At 44.9% G+C, this 17,928-nt stretch overlaps 1 protein-coding gene and 2 long non-coding RNA genes across 3 annotated transcripts; 2 read left to right on the forward strand and 1 right to left on the reverse strand.

Moving 5' to 3' along the window:
- Positions 1 to 1,909: 1,909 nt before the first annotated feature.
- Positions 1,910 to 17,828, reverse strand: lrfn5b (leucine rich repeat and fibronectin type III domain containing 5b). The gene is made up of 7 exons (XM_019882158.1): positions 17,742 to 17,828; positions 9,174 to 9,861; positions 8,707 to 8,935; positions 8,166 to 8,340; positions 5,973 to 6,312; positions 4,545 to 4,845; positions 1,910 to 4,210 (listed from the first exon to the last, which is right to left on the reverse strand). Exons 2-7 carry the CDS (start codon positions 9,845 to 9,847, stop codon positions 3,518 to 3,520), a joined length of 2,412 nt encoding a protein of 803 aa, XP_019737717.1. The 5' UTR covers positions 9,848 to 9,861; positions 17,742 to 17,828; the 3' UTR covers positions 1,910 to 3,517.
- On the forward strand, positions 4,790 to 6,199 carry LOC109523281 (uncharacterized). The gene is made up of 3 exons (XR_002169733.1): positions 4,790 to 4,869; positions 5,886 to 5,992; positions 6,110 to 6,199. It is a non-coding gene; the product is annotated as an uncharacterized LOC109523281 (long non-coding RNA).
- On the forward strand, positions 6,221 to 17,746 carry LOC109523267 (uncharacterized). Its single transcript, XR_002169727.1, has 4 exons — positions 6,221 to 6,302; positions 7,602 to 7,643; positions 14,934 to 15,166; positions 17,646 to 17,746. It is a non-coding gene; the product is annotated as an uncharacterized LOC109523267 (long non-coding RNA).
- Positions 17,829 to 17,928: the final 100 nt, after the last annotated feature.

Genomic DNA, 17,928 nt, shown 5'->3' on the forward strand with positions numbered 1-17,928 from the left:
CCCGTAAATCGTATTGAAAGATTTGTTTCAAAACACATTATAAATGTTTAAATTGCTGAAAATATGTGCAAAAACCAAAAATGATGTGATGCTTATTGTCATTTTTAGGAGACTTTAAACCTTACCCCAAACTCCCTAACCTAGGTCTAAAAACACGATGAATCTTACAATCCTAAAATGGGGTGAATCCAGCCTTTGAAACACAGCATCAGTGGTCTTCCACTTTAGGCTGTTGTCATGGCAATGGTCACATTATAGTGCGGTCGCGAAGGCCGGCTACTGCTTAGCCAGCTCTGTTGGGCCTCATTGCATTGTTTTTCCTCGCACACAAACTTAGCTATAGGAATTGCATTTCAGTGGTCACCATGGCAACAACCTGCAGCGGCCGCACCACTCATGAGTCAAAAGCACACTTATTAATTTATTAAGTTCTCGCGTTCCGATTATTCATTCATCTCATTCAATAATGTGGTTCTTTTATTATTTATTTAAAGAATACATAAATTTAGTCAATATTTTTATATTGATTTCACTCATCGATTGATGATCAGGCCGATCTGTCAGTTAAAAAATAAAATAAAATCACATGGGCACAATAAAGGCCAGCACTTGCTAGAGACCCTTTCATTCAATCTGCTCTTTGCTAGCCTTCTGTCCAAAATTTGTTACTTAAATAAGGTCGCCCCCCCCTCCTTCACTCCTCCATTTTGGGCGGCTGCCCTGATGCTGAGAAGCCTGAGGATGCAAAAGAAGGATGTGAAAAGATGCTCCTCCTCCTATTTCACATTCCGTCTCATTCCCCGGTGGCCTCTTTTTCCAAGCTCCCCTCCTCCTCCTCCTCCTTCTCTTCACCCCCGCTGTATTTGTTTCGCAAAACCCTCCCATCTTTTCCTCGCTCATCCCCCCTGCATGTATTATTTAACGGCACCTCTGGCTTTCTATCAGCAAAGAATGAACCGAGGCTCCGGCCAGGCTCCTTAGCATTTTAATCAGCCCTAATGAGCTCCTGATGCTGAATAAACATGGTAGCAACCAGCTGGCGCGGATGAAAGTGATGCTTTGTCGTACATGCGAGGCACCCCCAGCCCGCGCACCATGAACGACTGTATGTATTATAGCCCCCCGAGACACCCTGCTGTGAGAGGCAGAGCACATGTAAGAATCAATCAGACAGCATCCGGCGACCAAAATATACAAGAGATGAGCTCATGTTCATGTTGTGTCGCGGCTGCCGTCTCGGATCAATGTTAGATAAGTCCCGCACAGATATGCTTGGCTACCGTGAGTGATACAGTCAACTTTGGAAGAGTAAACCAGCCTAAACCGAAACTAAAACCTAATCCAAACCTGTCTTAACACAAAGGCCCTCTCAACAACTACATTTCGGTGACCTGTGTTGCAATGTCACAGATGTAAAAGCCATATGATTTACATTATTCCCCATGAGAAGTACTGTTTCAGTTAGATTTTCTTGAACGGATTAATAATGAAAACCGAGGTTCCTCTGTATTTATTATTTCCTATATACCTGTGGCTCAGAAGCAAGGGTCACACCAAAAAATACTGTAGTATAAGTATACTGAAGGTGGAGCCTCGAAACCCCATACAGGGTCGCAGTTTTTCCATCGCACCACATTGACGGAGGTGCGGTGCTCAATCGCTTGGTGGGAAGAGTCTCCAACTGTAATTCTCTTTCTCGATGGTCACGTCTTGCCACGTTTTTTTTTTTTTTCTCACAACGCATGTCATCACAAAGCACTGAGTCACGTCATTAGCATGAATTGAATTGTTGGCACGCTGACATGATGTCACGCTACTTACGCAACAGACGCAGCCGTCCTGCCAACACCCCCCACGGTCCAAACCCGAGCCGGATTGCCATTGACAGCGGAAAACTGCTCCAGGAAAGCAACTTTTAACTTTTTTTTTTAATAGCAACACACACATACTGCACTATTGGACATCTCAAGTGAAATTTCCCTTGTATCACTGCTTTATTTATATTGTTAAACATCAAACAAAAACAACGGCAAAATCAAGAGCTGACACCCCCTCCCAGTACCTAATTGTGCTCATTCCTCTTACAAGTTAATTTACATCAGCGTGATAATACCTTAAGAGACCGGGGGCAGCATGGAAATGTCTTCATTTGTCTGAATCTCATCCCCGCGTAACGTAACCATGCCCGTCGGGTCTTGACGTACTTATGTGATAAAAGTGATCCGATCAATTCAAACCAGAGGGCAGTATCAGGCTGAGTCAACTGATGCCATCGCCCCAAAAAAAAAATGCTGCATTGTGCTCCGTCTGGCATGTAAAAGCACATTCATTATCTCCACACACAGGAAAAAAAAAGGTCATTCAGAGGCGAGTCCTCGTCTGTCTTTATCGTGCAGTGTCTGGGTTACCGCATTCGGAATGACAATAAGAGTCGCCAAATGGAAAGCCGTATGGGAATTTATTCTGTATCCTTGCTATCTGTCTTCAGGTCCATGTATTAGTACGCTCGAGTAAGACAAATCAGCACATTAGTAGAACAACTGCCTCCTACTAGTAACGTGTGCATGACACATGCCTACAAGTTGGCCCCAGTAGTGCCACTGCTGCAGCGCAGTTGTTTACCACAAAAGATTCAATTACTTTCGAGAATGCCAAAAGTGGCACTAGTGGTGGAAAAACATTTCCAATACAGTAAGACACAGTGGTTGTGCTAGTGCATCCTAGTCGTCTGCTTGTGCACACTAGTCCTCTGTTAGTGCGCTGAATTGTCATACTAGCAAGGAGACAAAAATCATACTAGTCATGAACCTTGTGCTGGCTATCAAGGATATGGAATAACTTTTCAAACGGCTTTATACAAATCCGTTTGAGCATTTATTCGCTATCCTTGCATTACAAGTAAGACATGGTCATTCTACTAGTGCGTGTAATGGTCTTCATAGTGAGGACAAAACTATACTAGTCATAGATCTTAAGCTTATAGCAAGGGCATTGGGGCTTTATGGAAATGCTGATTTAGCATTTATTCAATATCCTTGTGCTAGTAGCACTAGTGCGCCCCATTTGTTCTACTAGTGCGCTGAATTGTCTTTGTAAGAGGACGAAGACCGTACTCTCATGTACCTCAAGACTGATATGAAGGAGATGGAATAAATTCTCAGACAGCTTTATAGAAGCCATTTGAGCATTTATTTGATGTCCTTGCAAACAGCTTCCCAGAGTCGCCTTGAGATATACGCCTTGGAAAACCTTTGTACAGGAGCTTGTTTTATACTATACATGTTGTGCTTCTCATGGTCCACTTGTGAAGAAAACATCGATTGGTTACAGCGTATAAACCAAAGGAGGGTCCGTACGCCCGCTCATATTTCCATTTGATTTGCGTGGAGGTCCTTCAAGGCCCCAACCCTCCCTCTCCTCCAAACGGCCGGACGCTAACGCCACCGACAGGGCAAGGCGGTTCTCCTTCAAGCAGGCCACCATCCAATTCAGGAAAAATCCGTCGGTAAACTCCGAATCATAAGGTGCTCTCCAGGAGCCACTCGGAGCGGGACAGCTTGTCGCGGGCCCGTTGAATGTTTGCGGTGTTGTGCATCTGCGGTAGCTCGCCACTCATGGACAGGCTTCGCTTGGAGCGCAGGCTGGTCCCCGTTTTGGCGTAGCCCACGTATAAGCGCTCCCGGCACGAATCCGCGTTGAGGGAGTGTCTGCGGTTGAATCTGGCGGCCCCCGCGGGCACGGTCATGTACTGCCGAGGGGCCTGGCGTGCTCGCGGCACCCTGGGAGCTGCAGTCCATTTGGGAGCTTGGGCACGGGATGCCACAGGTGGCACCTTCACCTCTGAGGAGTTATTGCGATTGACGTTGTTGAGTTCGACGTCCTCTTGCATCTCGGCCCGCCGGACGTCGGACGGTTTAGACAGGGCCATCGGGCGCCTCACCCTTGGGGAGGCCGGGTGCCAACTGTGGCTGGCGGCCGAGGTCGACACAGTGCAGTCGGGCAGTGAGGGTTTGGCGGTGCCGGTGTTGGCGGCGGTGATTACGACGGGCACTCGCTGCTTGGCCGGCTCCAGGGGCGGGAGGGCGACTCGAAGGCAGTCCTTGTCATTCTTCTCCGGACGTAGGACCTGCTTGGACAGAGACTTGGGGAGTCCACAGCCTTGAAGTTGCCCATCGCTGCTCAGGGAACGAATGTCGCCCATTTCCAGAGTCTGTTGGAAAAAAGGTTCAATGTCTTTGTACATGGTTTTATGTTCACTCTGTTGCTTTTAGAGAAATGGCACTGCCACATCGATGTTAATTAGCCTTAGCATTAAGGTAGGAACTGAAAGACTCAGCTATGTGGTTGTTTTAAATACACAAACTCTCATTCTCTTGAGGTTTTTTTTTTTATGCTTAGATTGACAGTAAATTTAAACTAACATCTTTTTTTTTTAAAAAGCATTTACTATTTCTATTGTGACAGTGGCCCTACTGAAAGGTGGATTATGTTCCCACCGAAGGCCGAGGTACAAAATACATTGCCCGCTACTGCGCTAGACTAACCTTATCTGCGTCTCCCTGGTTGCACACTCTGTAGCGGACAATGAGGAAGACGATAAACGCCAGCACTGAGGCCACGATAATCCCTCCAATGATGACCACGATGGTCCCACCCAGGAACTGGGACTGCATGAAATGGCACCTCAGGTACTGCGGATCGGTGGTGAAGTGGATGCAGCCGATGACCCGTGTGGCGGTCAGTGAAGTGACCTGGTCGTCGTAGATGGCCAGCACGCACAGGTCATATTGCGTCCCTGCCGCCAGGTTGTTGACCAGGATGCTTTCACTGGTGGGCGGGATCATTCTGGGAAGATGCGGACGGGACACGGTACGGCATGCGGCCAACATACATTTACTGTATCCTTTATCTTATTCGTGCGTGTGGGTGTTTGTTTATATCAATTGAGAAATTACATCATGCAGAAATTCAGCATTCTGTACATGTCAACGGGTTATTTTGCTAGTATTTACTTATCTGGTAATGACCTCTGCCATCTGTCCAGTTTCAAAATTAAACGCCAATCAAATTTGCCCACCCCTGGATTAGCGCTTCATCAGATTATGCGGTTGATTGTTTGGATGCTGACATCCGGCCATCCGAGACATGCCTGCCTTTCATCGTTGGTGACATTTGATTCATTCTAGGCAGCGTCTTTTGTGATGAAATGTTCAGTATTCATGCTATCTTTTTCCTGCACCAAACACCAAAAACACGCTTTTGACTGCATCATTTTTGTCCCAGTCCGTCCCATCATGTCCTTGGAATGATGAGCATCTAAGTAGAGAATAAAATAGATGAAAGACGCATGGGATGCTTTTTTTTTTTTCTTCAAAACGCCGGCTGGGCTGACGCTGCTTTCATCTTCATCTTAGTGCTGACATTTGTTATTTTTGATTTTGTTGATTAAGCATTATCGCGGCGGTAAATGGTACACTCCGGCAAAAGGGGATTAGGAGTTGAAGAAGGAGAAGTGGGATGCGGTGCATTAGGACTCCTGATTGGATTAATGGACACCGCAAATAATCACAAAGACAGTCCAGTCCCTGCCGGGGGGGACCGAATTTCCTGAGGGATTCGGTGTCCTGAGTTGGTAAAACAAGCAGTGTAACACTCTTGGTCGTGGCTGAGGTCATTTTATATTTAGCAAGTTTGTAATTTTACAATGTTTCTTTCTGTAAAAGTAGCTTTTTCCCCCCTCTTGAAATTCAGATTGTTTTTCTCATTTTCTTGCAATGTTCCTAAAAAGGAATATTTTATCTTTATTTTCATTTAATATTTCAGTAGTTTTCTGGTCTACTTTTTTTCTCATTCAGATTTTGTATCATACAAATTCTTTCTTTCAGGCAAGTGTACCACTACAGCAGCAGACATGCTCACTACTAGACCGCTGTGTTGACCCTGGTTTTGAAATGTCTACCCTTAATCTTCACCTGTACACCAGCGAGTCATCGTAGGTCCCGTTGTATTGGATCTGGAACATACGGATGCCCGGAATGTTCCTTTGGAAGTTGAAGTGGACCACAGCCGAGGTTGACGTGGCCTCGGCTATGACCACCTTCTTCTCCAGGCCCGTCTTGGTGTTACCGAGGGGCACACCGCCGCCCGGACCCTCCGCCCCCGTCTTGGTCACAGTGGCGATGTCCGAAGACCCCGGGTCGGGCTCTTGCTCGACGGCTGTGTTGTTGGTGATGTGAGGCAGCTTAGCGATGACCAGGTCGACCTTCTGCTGGGCTTCTCCGGCCGGGTTGGAGGCCACGCAGGTGAAAGAACCTAGAGATAGGTCATATCATTTGATGAGTGCACTTGTTTTGTTTTTTTGTTGCTTTTTTTTCCCCCCTCACAATCTACAAGTTTTTTTAAATTTTAATTTGCAAAAAATTCCTTTACATGAATGTATCTATTGTTGATTAATTGTATTTATTGATAACTGGATGATTAGATATTGTAAAATATTTAAAAATTGCAAATGCTACACATGATTTAAAATTCACGTAATATAATTATATAACACTTATTCTGGCTGCATTTATTTTTTTGGTTAGAAATCCTTCAAGTAACGGATTAATTTTTCTACTGTAAAAATAATTTTGTAGGGTTAACATTTTTTGAATTTTTTTAATAAATACAGTTGCTGGTTAATATTTCAAAACCACAATAACTCTTTACTTCATGATCAGAATAATAATTTTCTTACATCCACATTTAACCCTGATTCCCATCCACAAATGACCCGGCCTGTCTGTCCATTTTGAAAATGTGAGCACAAACGTTTTCCCGCCACTGTTGCAAACCTAAGGATAGGCATGTATTTCAAACAACACCGTTTAGGTCAATTACGCCTACAGTTAAACCTATTTACAGTAAGCTTCATTTAGCACAAACACAGAAAAAGGTTGAGCATTACAAAGGTAATAAAAAGCCGAGCAGCACTTGTTAAGCGGACTATTTAATGGTGCTACATCTCAAACGCTAAGTGTAAGAACACTGAGGACCAAGTACATATATATTTTTAGCCTGTCTTCTTTAATGCGTGTTTACACTTTTTTCCGACTGAATAAACAAAACAAGGCACCGCGTGTGACTTTCACAGGTAGGTTGACGAAATCTTTTGCCAGTTACTTTTTCTCATCCAGCTCGAAATATCCCAAAATATCCACAGGTCGTTAAAATTTGTTTTAAATCGACAAAGATATGATGTGTTGCTCAGTTTCCCGGGTGTATTTACATGTTAACTGTTCTTTTCTGGCGCACTAACAAAGAGGTAGAACTGTAGCCTGCCTGTGGAGCTACTCCAAATGAAAGAAACATTTGTTTTATCATCCAATTCCAAATATTGAAAGCCGCTTAAACACCCTTCAAGCGGTTTTACCACTTAAACAACCAAGGTTCCACGTGTTTATGAGTATATTATTCTTGCCCACAAGCTGGAAAGGAACCAAAACGTAGCCTATGACGTGATTTGGAAGGGAATTAAAAAAAAAAATCCATCAAAATCTTGACATTAGTCTTCAAATGTGTTTTACCACATGAACAATTAAGATGTCTTTTTTTTCCAACAGGTGTACTATTCTTGTCTGGAATGATAGCAAGGAAGCTATAAGGTAGGTAACCTGTGGCAAACTGTGGTTTCACGTTTAGTCGGGAAAAGAAATGTTCTTTTTGTCATCCAACTCAAAATATTTTAAAATATCCATGAAGCTAGATCTGTTTTTAACCACACAAAACAACAGTATGAGCATCAGCACAAAAAATTTACTTATTATTATTCTTGGGTTATCTCTTTTGACTTTCCAAATCTTGTACATTTACTGACTGCATTCAATGATAAACTATACAGAAATCTAGCAGTTTCGCACACCTCTAAAGCCTTATTTAGCCAAACATATGTATATCCAATCATGAAAAAAAAATATTAGGCCATCTGTGTTGAGTGTGTGCCTCTAAGGGGCGTGGCCGAGTGAGTTTGGACCTGGAGTTGGAATAGATTAGTTGTTTGGGTTAATCTGCGTGTGAGCATCTTGGCGTAAATTGTGGCCTATAGCAGCTCCGTGCGAGTGTTCAGTCGTATATTTATTTGAGTCTTGTAACTTAATGATCTAACCTGGTGGACACTCCAAACCAACCTGAGTCCTTGACGGTGCTGATGTGGATGTCTAGCGTGCCATCGCTGTGCACGGAGGCTCTGGAAGAGTTTGACATGAGGCGTCCGTCAGGGGCTATCCAGTGGATGATGGGGTCCGGGTCCCCCCGAGCCTTACAACGTAGTGTCACGCTCTGACCCTCCAGGGCCCGCAGCTCCTGCAACAACAACACCGGACTGATATGTTGACCAGGTTCGGGCTTTTACAGCTCTGCTCCCTGTGAATGTAATCGACTATTGATCATAGTTGCCACGTTGAATTAGCGCAGCGGCGAGACTGTCGATACAGCGGCAAACATGCGGGAACGATAAAAACATTCACAGTGATTGAAAAGAGGTGAGATACGGCTGTCCTTTGCGCCACGCCGCCTCGATTGGATCGTTTTATTTTTTTCTAGACCTCATCGCTCGAATGGCATATGTATCACGCTCTGCAAATAGCTTACTAGTTGGAAAAGTCTGCCAAGTGTGAGGCCACAGCGAAATAATTGAGAGGGCGTTTTTTTTGGGGGGGGGGGTCACACCTGAGAGTGTCTAGTGATGAGAGGAGGCTCGCACAGGAACTCTTCTTCCGACACAGTCCAGAAATAGCGTCCGGCGAGGTGTTGAGGCGAGGCGCAGGTCTCCAGATCGTCCTCGCGCCGCAACCTCCGCAGCCAGAGGAGCTCGCAATTGCACCGCAGCGGGTTCCCGCCAAAGCTCAATGCGAACGAAGTGGGCCCCATGATCCCCGAGGTGGCTAGGACCCCAGCTCTTTGAAAAACAGAAGCGATGAGGGACTTCAGTTACATGGCTGGACTCAAGTAAGACTTAAGTCGCTTTTAGGACTTGGGACTTTCTTGGCTAAAACTTGTGCAAGACTTGACCGGATTTGGCTTTGGATTCATGAGATTCAACTTGACTTGGGTTTGATATATGATGTGAAAAACGGTGACTTAGGACTTGCTTGACACTTGAAGGTTAAGACTTCAGACGTATGACATTCACTCACCTCTGGAAAATAGGGTCCGGGGGCAGCTTCTGGAGCTTATTGGAGGTCACGTCCAGCCTCTTAAGCTTCTGTAGACCCGAGAAGGTGCCCTCTGGGATGTAGCTGAGCATGTTGTGGTCCAGGTTGAGGGTGTGGAGGCTGGACATTCTCTGAATGGCCACCCAGGGCACGCTCTCCAGGTTGTTGTAGGACAGGTCCAGCTCCTCCAGGGCCGTCAGGTCATTGAAGGCGCCGATCTGAACGTGCGTGAGCTGGTTGTTGTTCAGGATGAGGTGGTGCAGCTTCGACATGCCGCTGAAGGTGTCGTTGGTGATGCGCGTCAGCCGGTTGCTGTCCAAGTGGAGCGCCCGCAGGTTCTCCAGGTCCTTAAAGGCATGTGGCACGATGGTCCCGATGGTATTGCGGGAAAGCGTCAGGTCCACCAGCTTGGTCATGTTGGCAAAGTCCTTGCGCTTGATGCTGGTGACGAAGTTGTCCCCCAGGCGCATTTCCACCGTGTGCCGGTCGATATTGGGGGGCACGAAGAGCAGCCCCTTTTTATCGCACAGTGTGGCCAAATTGGGGTTGAGCACCTGGCAAATGCAACGCTTGGGGCAGACTTGAACCTTGTGGGCCTTTACAGTCACACAGAGGACCATCAGATAAAGCAGCAGGGCCTCCATTGGACTTGTCATTCACCTGGTTACACCTGCAAAGATAAGGTAGAGAGAAACGCCGATAGAAGGGAAATGGTTTATCGAGCAGAGACTGCGCAGCGCTGTCATCGCTATTAAACATTCATTTGTCTTGCTGGGGGAATTCGCTCCCTTCAAGACAGGGATGCTTTTGAGCCTGAAGCGCTTTACAACTAGGTTGTAAATAGAATCATTGGCTCAGCACTCTGTCCAAATTGTAAGCAGGGGGTCAACAAACGATGAATGCCGTGCAAATTAGACGTGGAACTAATTAGTCACCTGCAGACTTCAGAGGCCCGCGTGACGGTTTTGTGTTGTGTGTTTTTTGGAGTCGTTTAGCGCATTTTTTTTTTTACCTTTATGCTACCCAGTAGTTAGTTGCATGTTTGCCAATATGTACAAGCAACATTCTAATAGTTGCTCCATTAAATTGTATTAATTGATTCCCAAGAGTCTGTTATCTTTATTTTGTAGCGTTTCACTTGGCGGTTACTGCTTCCAGTCCATGTCTCCAGTACATTTCATTCCGAAAAAAAAGATTGCGTTGACAGGCATTTTGAAAGGGGCTTATGTCTCGAAGTCAACTTGGGAAACGCCAATTCCGCCTTTCTGATTTGCTAATGCCGCCGCTTTTATGTTTGCGTACACAGGGATGAAAGTCTGAAGTGTCCATCCGAGGCCCTGATCAGAATTAGATGCTTATCTCCCAGGATCATGTGGCCAAAAGGATTGGGATCATTGGGTCCAGTGGCTCTGCAACGATGCGCTATGCCTTGCCATTGATTTTTCTTTTTCTCTCGACTCTTATTTATGACTCAGTTGAGAGATGGAGGATAACGAGAGATGCATTTGATGAATCCCCCGGCCTTGTCACAGGAGATGGAGAGTAAAGTGGAAATCTTATAGCGACTGTCAAGAATTGGAATTTTGAGTCATTTTTCTGTCTTGTATTCCGCCAAAGTGAAAACCAATCCAATCAAATGCTGACAACAAGCGATCCCCAGTCCCATAACCGCAGTAAAAAAATCTACCGGCTAACCTTTAAATACAGATGAGAAAGGTCAGGTTTATGGTTATGGCTGGGTGGTTTACTCGTAATGCCTCCGTTGTCAGCACTGCGTCCTGCCAGCGTGGATAAAAGTCTGGCCTCAGCACGGAGCCCCTCCAAATGAATCCTGCCGTGATTGCGGAAGCCAACATGTGTCGAATAATCTCGATAGTCGGCGAAGGAAGGAAACATCAGACAGCGCGGTGACGTTTCGGGAGGGGTCAACGGCGACGGTTATGCTTTGACAGGCGCGGAAAATGTGGGACAGAAGGAGGTCAGGTTTGAAATGCGCCATGAAGATGATGATCAGGAAGAAATGATATTGTCGCAGTGAGCCTGCTGGGTATGACATATCTTATGAGTACTGCTGATCAAGATGCAGCGAGCAGACACCCTCACAGAGTCCCACACAGAATTAATCATGACGTGCGAATGTTGAGACATGCTGTCATGGAGCCGAAAAGAGAAAGCTAGAAATGTCTTTGAGTTAGTGTTTCCAGAAATCGCAACGCGGTTTACTATCCGTTCATTTATTTGTCTTTGGATCATAACAGCCGCACTCTGTCTTAAGTAGAACCATTGTCGAGACCCTAAGTAGACTCTCATAAAAGTCGAAGTACAGCGTCTACTCCTTTACTTTAGGTCCTTGTAAAGTGGAAATACTGTAAATGTCTTCTGAATTTTTCAAGTGTACAAAATGAGGCCTCAAGATCGTGAAAAATCAAGCTGTTCCCTCTCCTCTCAGACTCAGTGGGCATGTTCGCCGAATGCGCTGAAACTACTGACCGCTTAATTGCCAACTGTCAATCAAAAAGCACTTCTACAGCATTGGAAAAATATCTACACAAGACTACATGTTGTACCCACAAAAATATGTACGCTAAAACTCTCCGGTGGTTGGAATATATGCCACTTGATGGATGCACAGGGCTTTTCCACACTGTGACAACGAGGCACTCCAAAGCAGCCACCTCAGCCAGATACTCGTGTCCAAGCAGTCGTGTTGGAGGTTTTTATCCTTCTCTCCACAACATGTGTGCACTCACAGCTGACAACAAGGCAGTCTAAATTGGCCACGTCAGCAAACTATCCAAAGGGAAGATAATTCTCAGGGTGTAGGCATAGCTCACCAGTTAACTCGGAGGTATCGAAGTTGACTGTTTAGGTTCACCTCAAGGAGAATTTGAGGTCTGTGTATTAATTTGAATAAGGCCCTGATGTGGAAAGCTTTATGGTGATATGGATCTAAGGTGTTTATGAACTTGTTAATCAAGCGCTAAAGATTACACCGACAATGATGAGATATACGGGGTGCCCTTTTTAACGAGGATATGAGGTGTATATGTTCTCGTTAATGTGAAGGTAAAACTAACGCTGATGAGGTGTGTATGTTGTTTTTAACGAAGATCCGAGATGGATGTGTTCATGCTGATGAGGCTCCGAGGTGCAGTTCCACATTGTGAACTGCTCTGAGGCTGACTGACAGGACCTCTGTTGATGGGCAACGAGGCAGAAACAACCTGCAACTTCCATGCTCAAATTGCGCTCAAGATGTGAAATTGATTTACTGTGGAGAGATTGAGCCTTCCTTTCTCTCTCTCTCTCTCTCTCTCTCTCTCTCTCTCTCTTGCTCTCTCGCTACACCTTCCTGTGGAAAACTTAGCTGAACGTGACGTGAATAGTTACCACTAATCCCCAGCGAAACAGGACAGGCGATATCCACCACCGTATCCACTAATTTGCATTTAATTACCGGCGCTCCGCTGGGATTTGCATAACAGGTTGCTCTCATCAGGTACACCAACAAATAAGCAGATAATCAATCAACGTGCTCATCAATCACGCTCTTCCTCTTTGAAATGTCACACTGCCAACGTTAAGTCATTATCCTGCACATTGGGTGCGCTCATTTCTCTCTGGATAAGCTTTTGGCGGGGGGGGGAATAAACTGCGCACTGACGTCATCTCCTGCCCAGTCAATCACATGTTGCTTTACTACCTCCCAGATTGTTTTTGCGCCCCCGGAGTACACAACAGACTGACAGCGCACGCCCACACGTGCACTCCGGTGGGTGGATCGCTGCTTAATAGAGGCAGCTCGCCACACATTGCACCCCCGCCCCACCAATCTATGGAAACAGGCGACTGCAGCAGAGCTGCGCTCTACAGTCGCGGAGGATATCGATGCTTGACTCGCCTTGCGACTGTTTTGCACAGGGGAAATGTTTTCCGATGCCTCGGCAAGCCCACATCCAATCAGGGAATCATGGGAAGGTCAAGCAAGGCAAATGAGATTGCCCAAAGGAAGCTAAAACCAGGCCTACACAAATGTTGAATCTGTTCAATATTTCCAATCGCAACCGCACATCGCTGGAAGAATGACTCAGGATAATCTTTTCGAGATTTTTTTTATCGCTATGTTTATACCTCACTGAATACATTTTATCATAATCTAATAATCTTTTAAAGACATCCGATAATCTGTCTTTAGATGACTTTGATTAGACTGGAGAGAAAATACTCAGATTTGGAACAATTATCAATATGTGTGTACCCCAACACAACAGGGGGATCACTCAGGATAATCCTTTAGAGACATTTGATAATCCGGCTTTTGCTGACTCGGAAATGCTCACATTTGGCCTTATTGTCTCCGTGTGTATCCCACTTGAGCAAAACGAAACAAGATGCAATGTGGCTGGAAAATGGCTGCAGCAAAGCAGTTTATGAAAGTGACCCACCATGGATGCCGCAACGTCTGCCTCACTAGCGCTTCTGTATGCGCTGTGACGCTCCTCTGAACGTGATAACTCTTTGGTGACAGCGGCGACGCCATGGCAACACAGAAAAAAACGTCACACTGAGGGCAGCGTGAAGGGGGAGGTGAGATGCAATCAGGGGAGTGGGGGGGGCTCATTTTCAAGATCACCTAACGACATTTAGAACAAAGAATCCCCAAAGGAGAGAGAGCACCCGGACAATTTAGTCACGGATAACAAATGAGGTTCTGCTTTAAAGCCCCCGAAAATTGTCAGGGTGCTATTACTTGCTAATGGTGAGAGACAGCCATTGACACTAATGCTACTGATGCTCCCACTGCATCAATTTCTGATTGTTAGCTGGCCAAGCCTGCAGGTATTATTTTGAACGCCTTTGGCAGGATTAGCCCACAAAAAAAAAAAAAAAGACAAAGAAAGAAACACAAAAGCAACTGAGCAAACCATAACACATTACCCTGGAAATGTCTAAACTGTTGGCACATTTGCCAAGGAGGAATGTATTCAAATTATGCATATCTGAATAAAGACAGTGATGCCTTGAAACATGCGTTCCATGACCACATGTGTATCTCAAGTCGTCTTTCCCCATTGAAATAAATGTAAATGCAACAAATCCATTCCAGCCCCCCTAAACAACCCCCACAAAATTCATTTTAACTTCTTTTTTCTTCAAAAATGAGATCAGCTTTATTGTTATTACACCACAGGGTGCAACGAAATGGAATAGACTGCACGCACTCTGTGGCCACACACACGCAAACTTTTCAAAGTGACACATTTTTGTAAAAAACAACAGAGAAAAGAATCGCAATCAGGAATCTGCCTGGTGAGCCTGTTGTGCTGTTTCATGAGTGTAGACACAGAAAATTAATTTAACACAATTTCCCGTGGCAGAATTGGCCATAATTTGGGTTATTTTATTATTTAGATTTATTGTGTTGTTATCTCAGTTAAAGTGATATTGTCGGCCATGAAATTGCACATTACCATTTTATATTTTTGGGCTAGCTGACATTCATGCTTTGATTAAAAATCCTAAATTAGGTACATGCTTCAGTATTTGTTTCACAAAAAAAATGACTTGCTCCTACTTATTTTTACAGGGCTACTTTTTACTCGTACTTGAGTCATCTTATTCAAAAGTGACAAAAGTTACTCGAGTACAATCTGCGGCTACTTTACCCATCTCTGATTGCAGTGATATGCTGCTTTGCCACACAATACTCTTGGTATAGATTTTTTTTTCTCTGTTTTTCAGGCGGGGGGCGGCATCTCAAATGCAATTTCAGAGGCAACTGCAATTTCTCTGCTTGGACTGGATGTCAAGATCTCAACCCGTGTGGGTTTGCGTGTGTGTGTGCATCACACTAAGACGACCCTGTTGAATCAAGAGAAGTACTGTTCATCAGCATCTACAAGTCTCCCCTGCCATTTTGCAAGTGTTTTCCTTCGCGCGGCATCAGAGCGGGAAGCAAAAGTCAGGATAGGATGGTGAGGAGCAAACCGACACACAACCTTCCTCATATTTTCCGACGTCTAGCTGTCTAGAACAGGCAGGAGATGCAGCTCAAATACTCATCAGCATTCTGCCGCCGCTCTTGTGCAATCGCACCCCTGATGTGAGGGGAGGGGGCTTATGACCTGGGATTTTCTCTCACAGAAACCTTGGAAAGCACTGTGGAATATCAATATGAGATGTGCGTTCTCATCCGTCCGTTTAATTCCTTGCCGGCGCGCTACACGGACGATTTTATGTAGAGAAGGAGTGTAAGAAAAATAAGTTCAATCCCTTCCCACGTTGCATGCAGACAAAACCCCCTGCACAACCCACTTTGTCGCGTTTTGCGGCGGAATGAGGACGAGCTAAATTGAAAGTGAGCATAACACATTCTTCTTAAAATAGGTTTTTCCAGTTAAGAAAAAATGAACTACAATGGCCACTTGAGAAGTGTTTTTAATCAGGCAAACTAGAACGAATATCGTAATATTGTGCTTAATAAAACGAATTCAACAGAATGCAAAGAATTAAACTGTTTATGCATCATGAATAAGTGCCAACCTTTGCCATCTGGAGGCAGCATAGGACTGCACAGTCACGGAGACACAAACAAAATACAAAGAATAGCACTTGTACAAAGTGTTATACGCCTGTGAGTATAGTGGTGTGCTTGTTTTTCAAAGGAAAAAAGCAAAGTGTTATACGCCTGTGAGTATAGAGTATAGTGGTGTGCTTGTTTTTCAAAGGAAAAAAAAAAATCCGAATGACAGCACCAGTGTGGCAAAACCCATAAGGCAGGTCACTTGTACCTCAAGGCGTCAATGTATGTAAGATTGCCACGGAAACTCTTCACAGCCCTTGACAGATTTTTCAATTTGATTTAGGTCTGGGCTGTGGCTGACACTTACTCTCGTTACTGAACCCCCAGTTGCTCCTGATCCTGCGTCATCAGTGGGTGAATGAGATAACAGTGTTTATTAAGCGCTTTGAGTTTCGAAGGTAGAAAAGTGCGATACAAGTGAAAGTCAATTTAGCATTTACCATTTACCTGTCTGCATATGAAGCATGTAGCGCGGGGGGGGGGGGCAATATGGTAGGCCCGCACTGAGGACTCAAATGATGCCCGCAGGCGCTTGGGAATAATAAACCACACGATGACTTACACTTGACATGAGGCAAGGAGACGCCAGGCTTAATTTATGTTAAAATATGATGAACCATGTTTATTACCGTGTTTCCTCAGACAGTGACCTAACAGATCCAAAGCCCCAATTAGTGGCCGAATGCATCCAAATAGCACCTCGACCAGGGAAGGAAATGGCTCATAACTAATTACCTCTGTTGCTTACCAAAACAGCGCCACCTACCAAACCACAAAAACAGAGTTCTCTGCAAAGTAAGGTCATTTGAGATCGGATTTTTAATGATTAGCATCCCATTGCTTATAAATTTTTCCTCATTTTAATGGTTTTGTCTTCTCCAAAATCATTTTTTTCCCCATTATATTTTAAAATTTACTCATGCATCCATCTTTACGTCTCAAAAAGCTGGCATAACTTAATTTTTTTTCCACTTTTTGTTCCCCATGGTGGTCATTTTTGCTTTGTTTTAGATTTCCAGATTTGACTGCTGAGTCAGTTTGGAATAAGTTGCTAACCAAAACACCAGCTCATCACAAAGCATCTACACAGTGTAGAGCATGTTGTAAAAGAGTCCCTGCATAGTAAAGATGATATATAGTATGTGGCGTCAGCAATTCGCATTCCAGTAGATTCGGATTCATGGTCGCTCCACAATGTTTTGGCCGCCCATGTATATGCCTCGAAAGAGTTTTCTTCAATGTTACAGAGCATGTTCAAAATGAGTTCCCTGTTCGGTATTCAAGATGATATTTGTGGATTTCTGAGTTGTGGTCGCCTCCATAATGTTATGTGTGTCCTTGTTTAAGCAATGGTTCACGTTGTGGAGTGTCTTCCTCTTTTACTGCATTTCTCTATGTTAGTCCTTTTTTAAAATTTCGTTTTAAACTCCACTTGCTCTTGACGCACAAACAAAGGCCTCCTCACACTCTGCAGTTCAGTAAACTCTGCCCAGCCCTTATGAACATTTTGTTTTTAGAACGACATCAAAGCCCTTCTCTATATTTTGGATGAACGTTCTCCAGACAGTTTTTAGAAGCCTGGCACATGCCTCGCGAGGTGTGAACATTAACACTCGCTTCGCCCGGGTTTGACGCCAGCACGCCTTGTGACTGAGGTGTCATTTGCATATCATCTCGGCTTAAATCACTTGACAGTCCCAACAGAAAGGGGAAGCTTCATCAGTAGCGGCTATCAGCGCATCCTCGGGGGGCCAGAGGCAATAAAGCACCCATCGCAGCAGACATCATATCTGAAATATGGCCCAATGTTCGCAACTAATCACCTATGTGGGGAAAACTAAAATACATCTTTTTTTTTCCTGACCTTGCAGGAGTGCTGCATGCAAGTACACACCTCACGTCAATTACACACCACCCTTACCCCATCACGAGAGTTGATTGACATCTATGGGGAGATTTCCTTTTACCTTGCGGAGGACACATCCAGCCCCACAGTCAAAGGGAGAAGACCAGCATCTCCGCCTCGGAAGGAGGTAAGAAATGGCAGCGGATTAATGCAGGTGTCCCGCACACGTTCGCCTGGCTTCCGGTAACATGTGGCCGGCCTTGGCAGCCCCGTCGATGCCCTTCAAGGAGGGAGGAAGAACAGGAGAT

This window comes from Hippocampus comes, unplaced genomic scaffold, assembly GCF_001891065.2.
Source record: "Hippocampus comes isolate QL1 unplaced genomic scaffold, H_comes_QL1_v1.1 scaffold594, whole genome shotgun sequence".
NCBI lineage: Eukaryota > Metazoa > Chordata > Actinopteri > Syngnathiformes > Syngnathidae > Hippocampus > Hippocampus comes.

Excerpts from the sequence above, each read along its gene's own strand:
- lrfn5b (XM_019882158.1), bottom strand. The coding sequence starts at position 9,847 with ATGACAAGTCCAATGGAGGCCCTGCTGCTTTATCTGATGGTCCTCTGT. Across the intron at positions 8,936-9,173 it reads CCGGACCCTATTTTCCAGAG|AGCTGGGGTCCTAGCCACCT; the intron begins GTGAGTGAATGT and ends TGTTTTTCAAAG. Across the intron at positions 4,211-4,544 it reads ACCAGGGAGACGCAGATAAG|ACTCTGGAAATGGGCGACAT; the intron begins GTTAGTCTAGCG and ends TTTTTCCAACAG.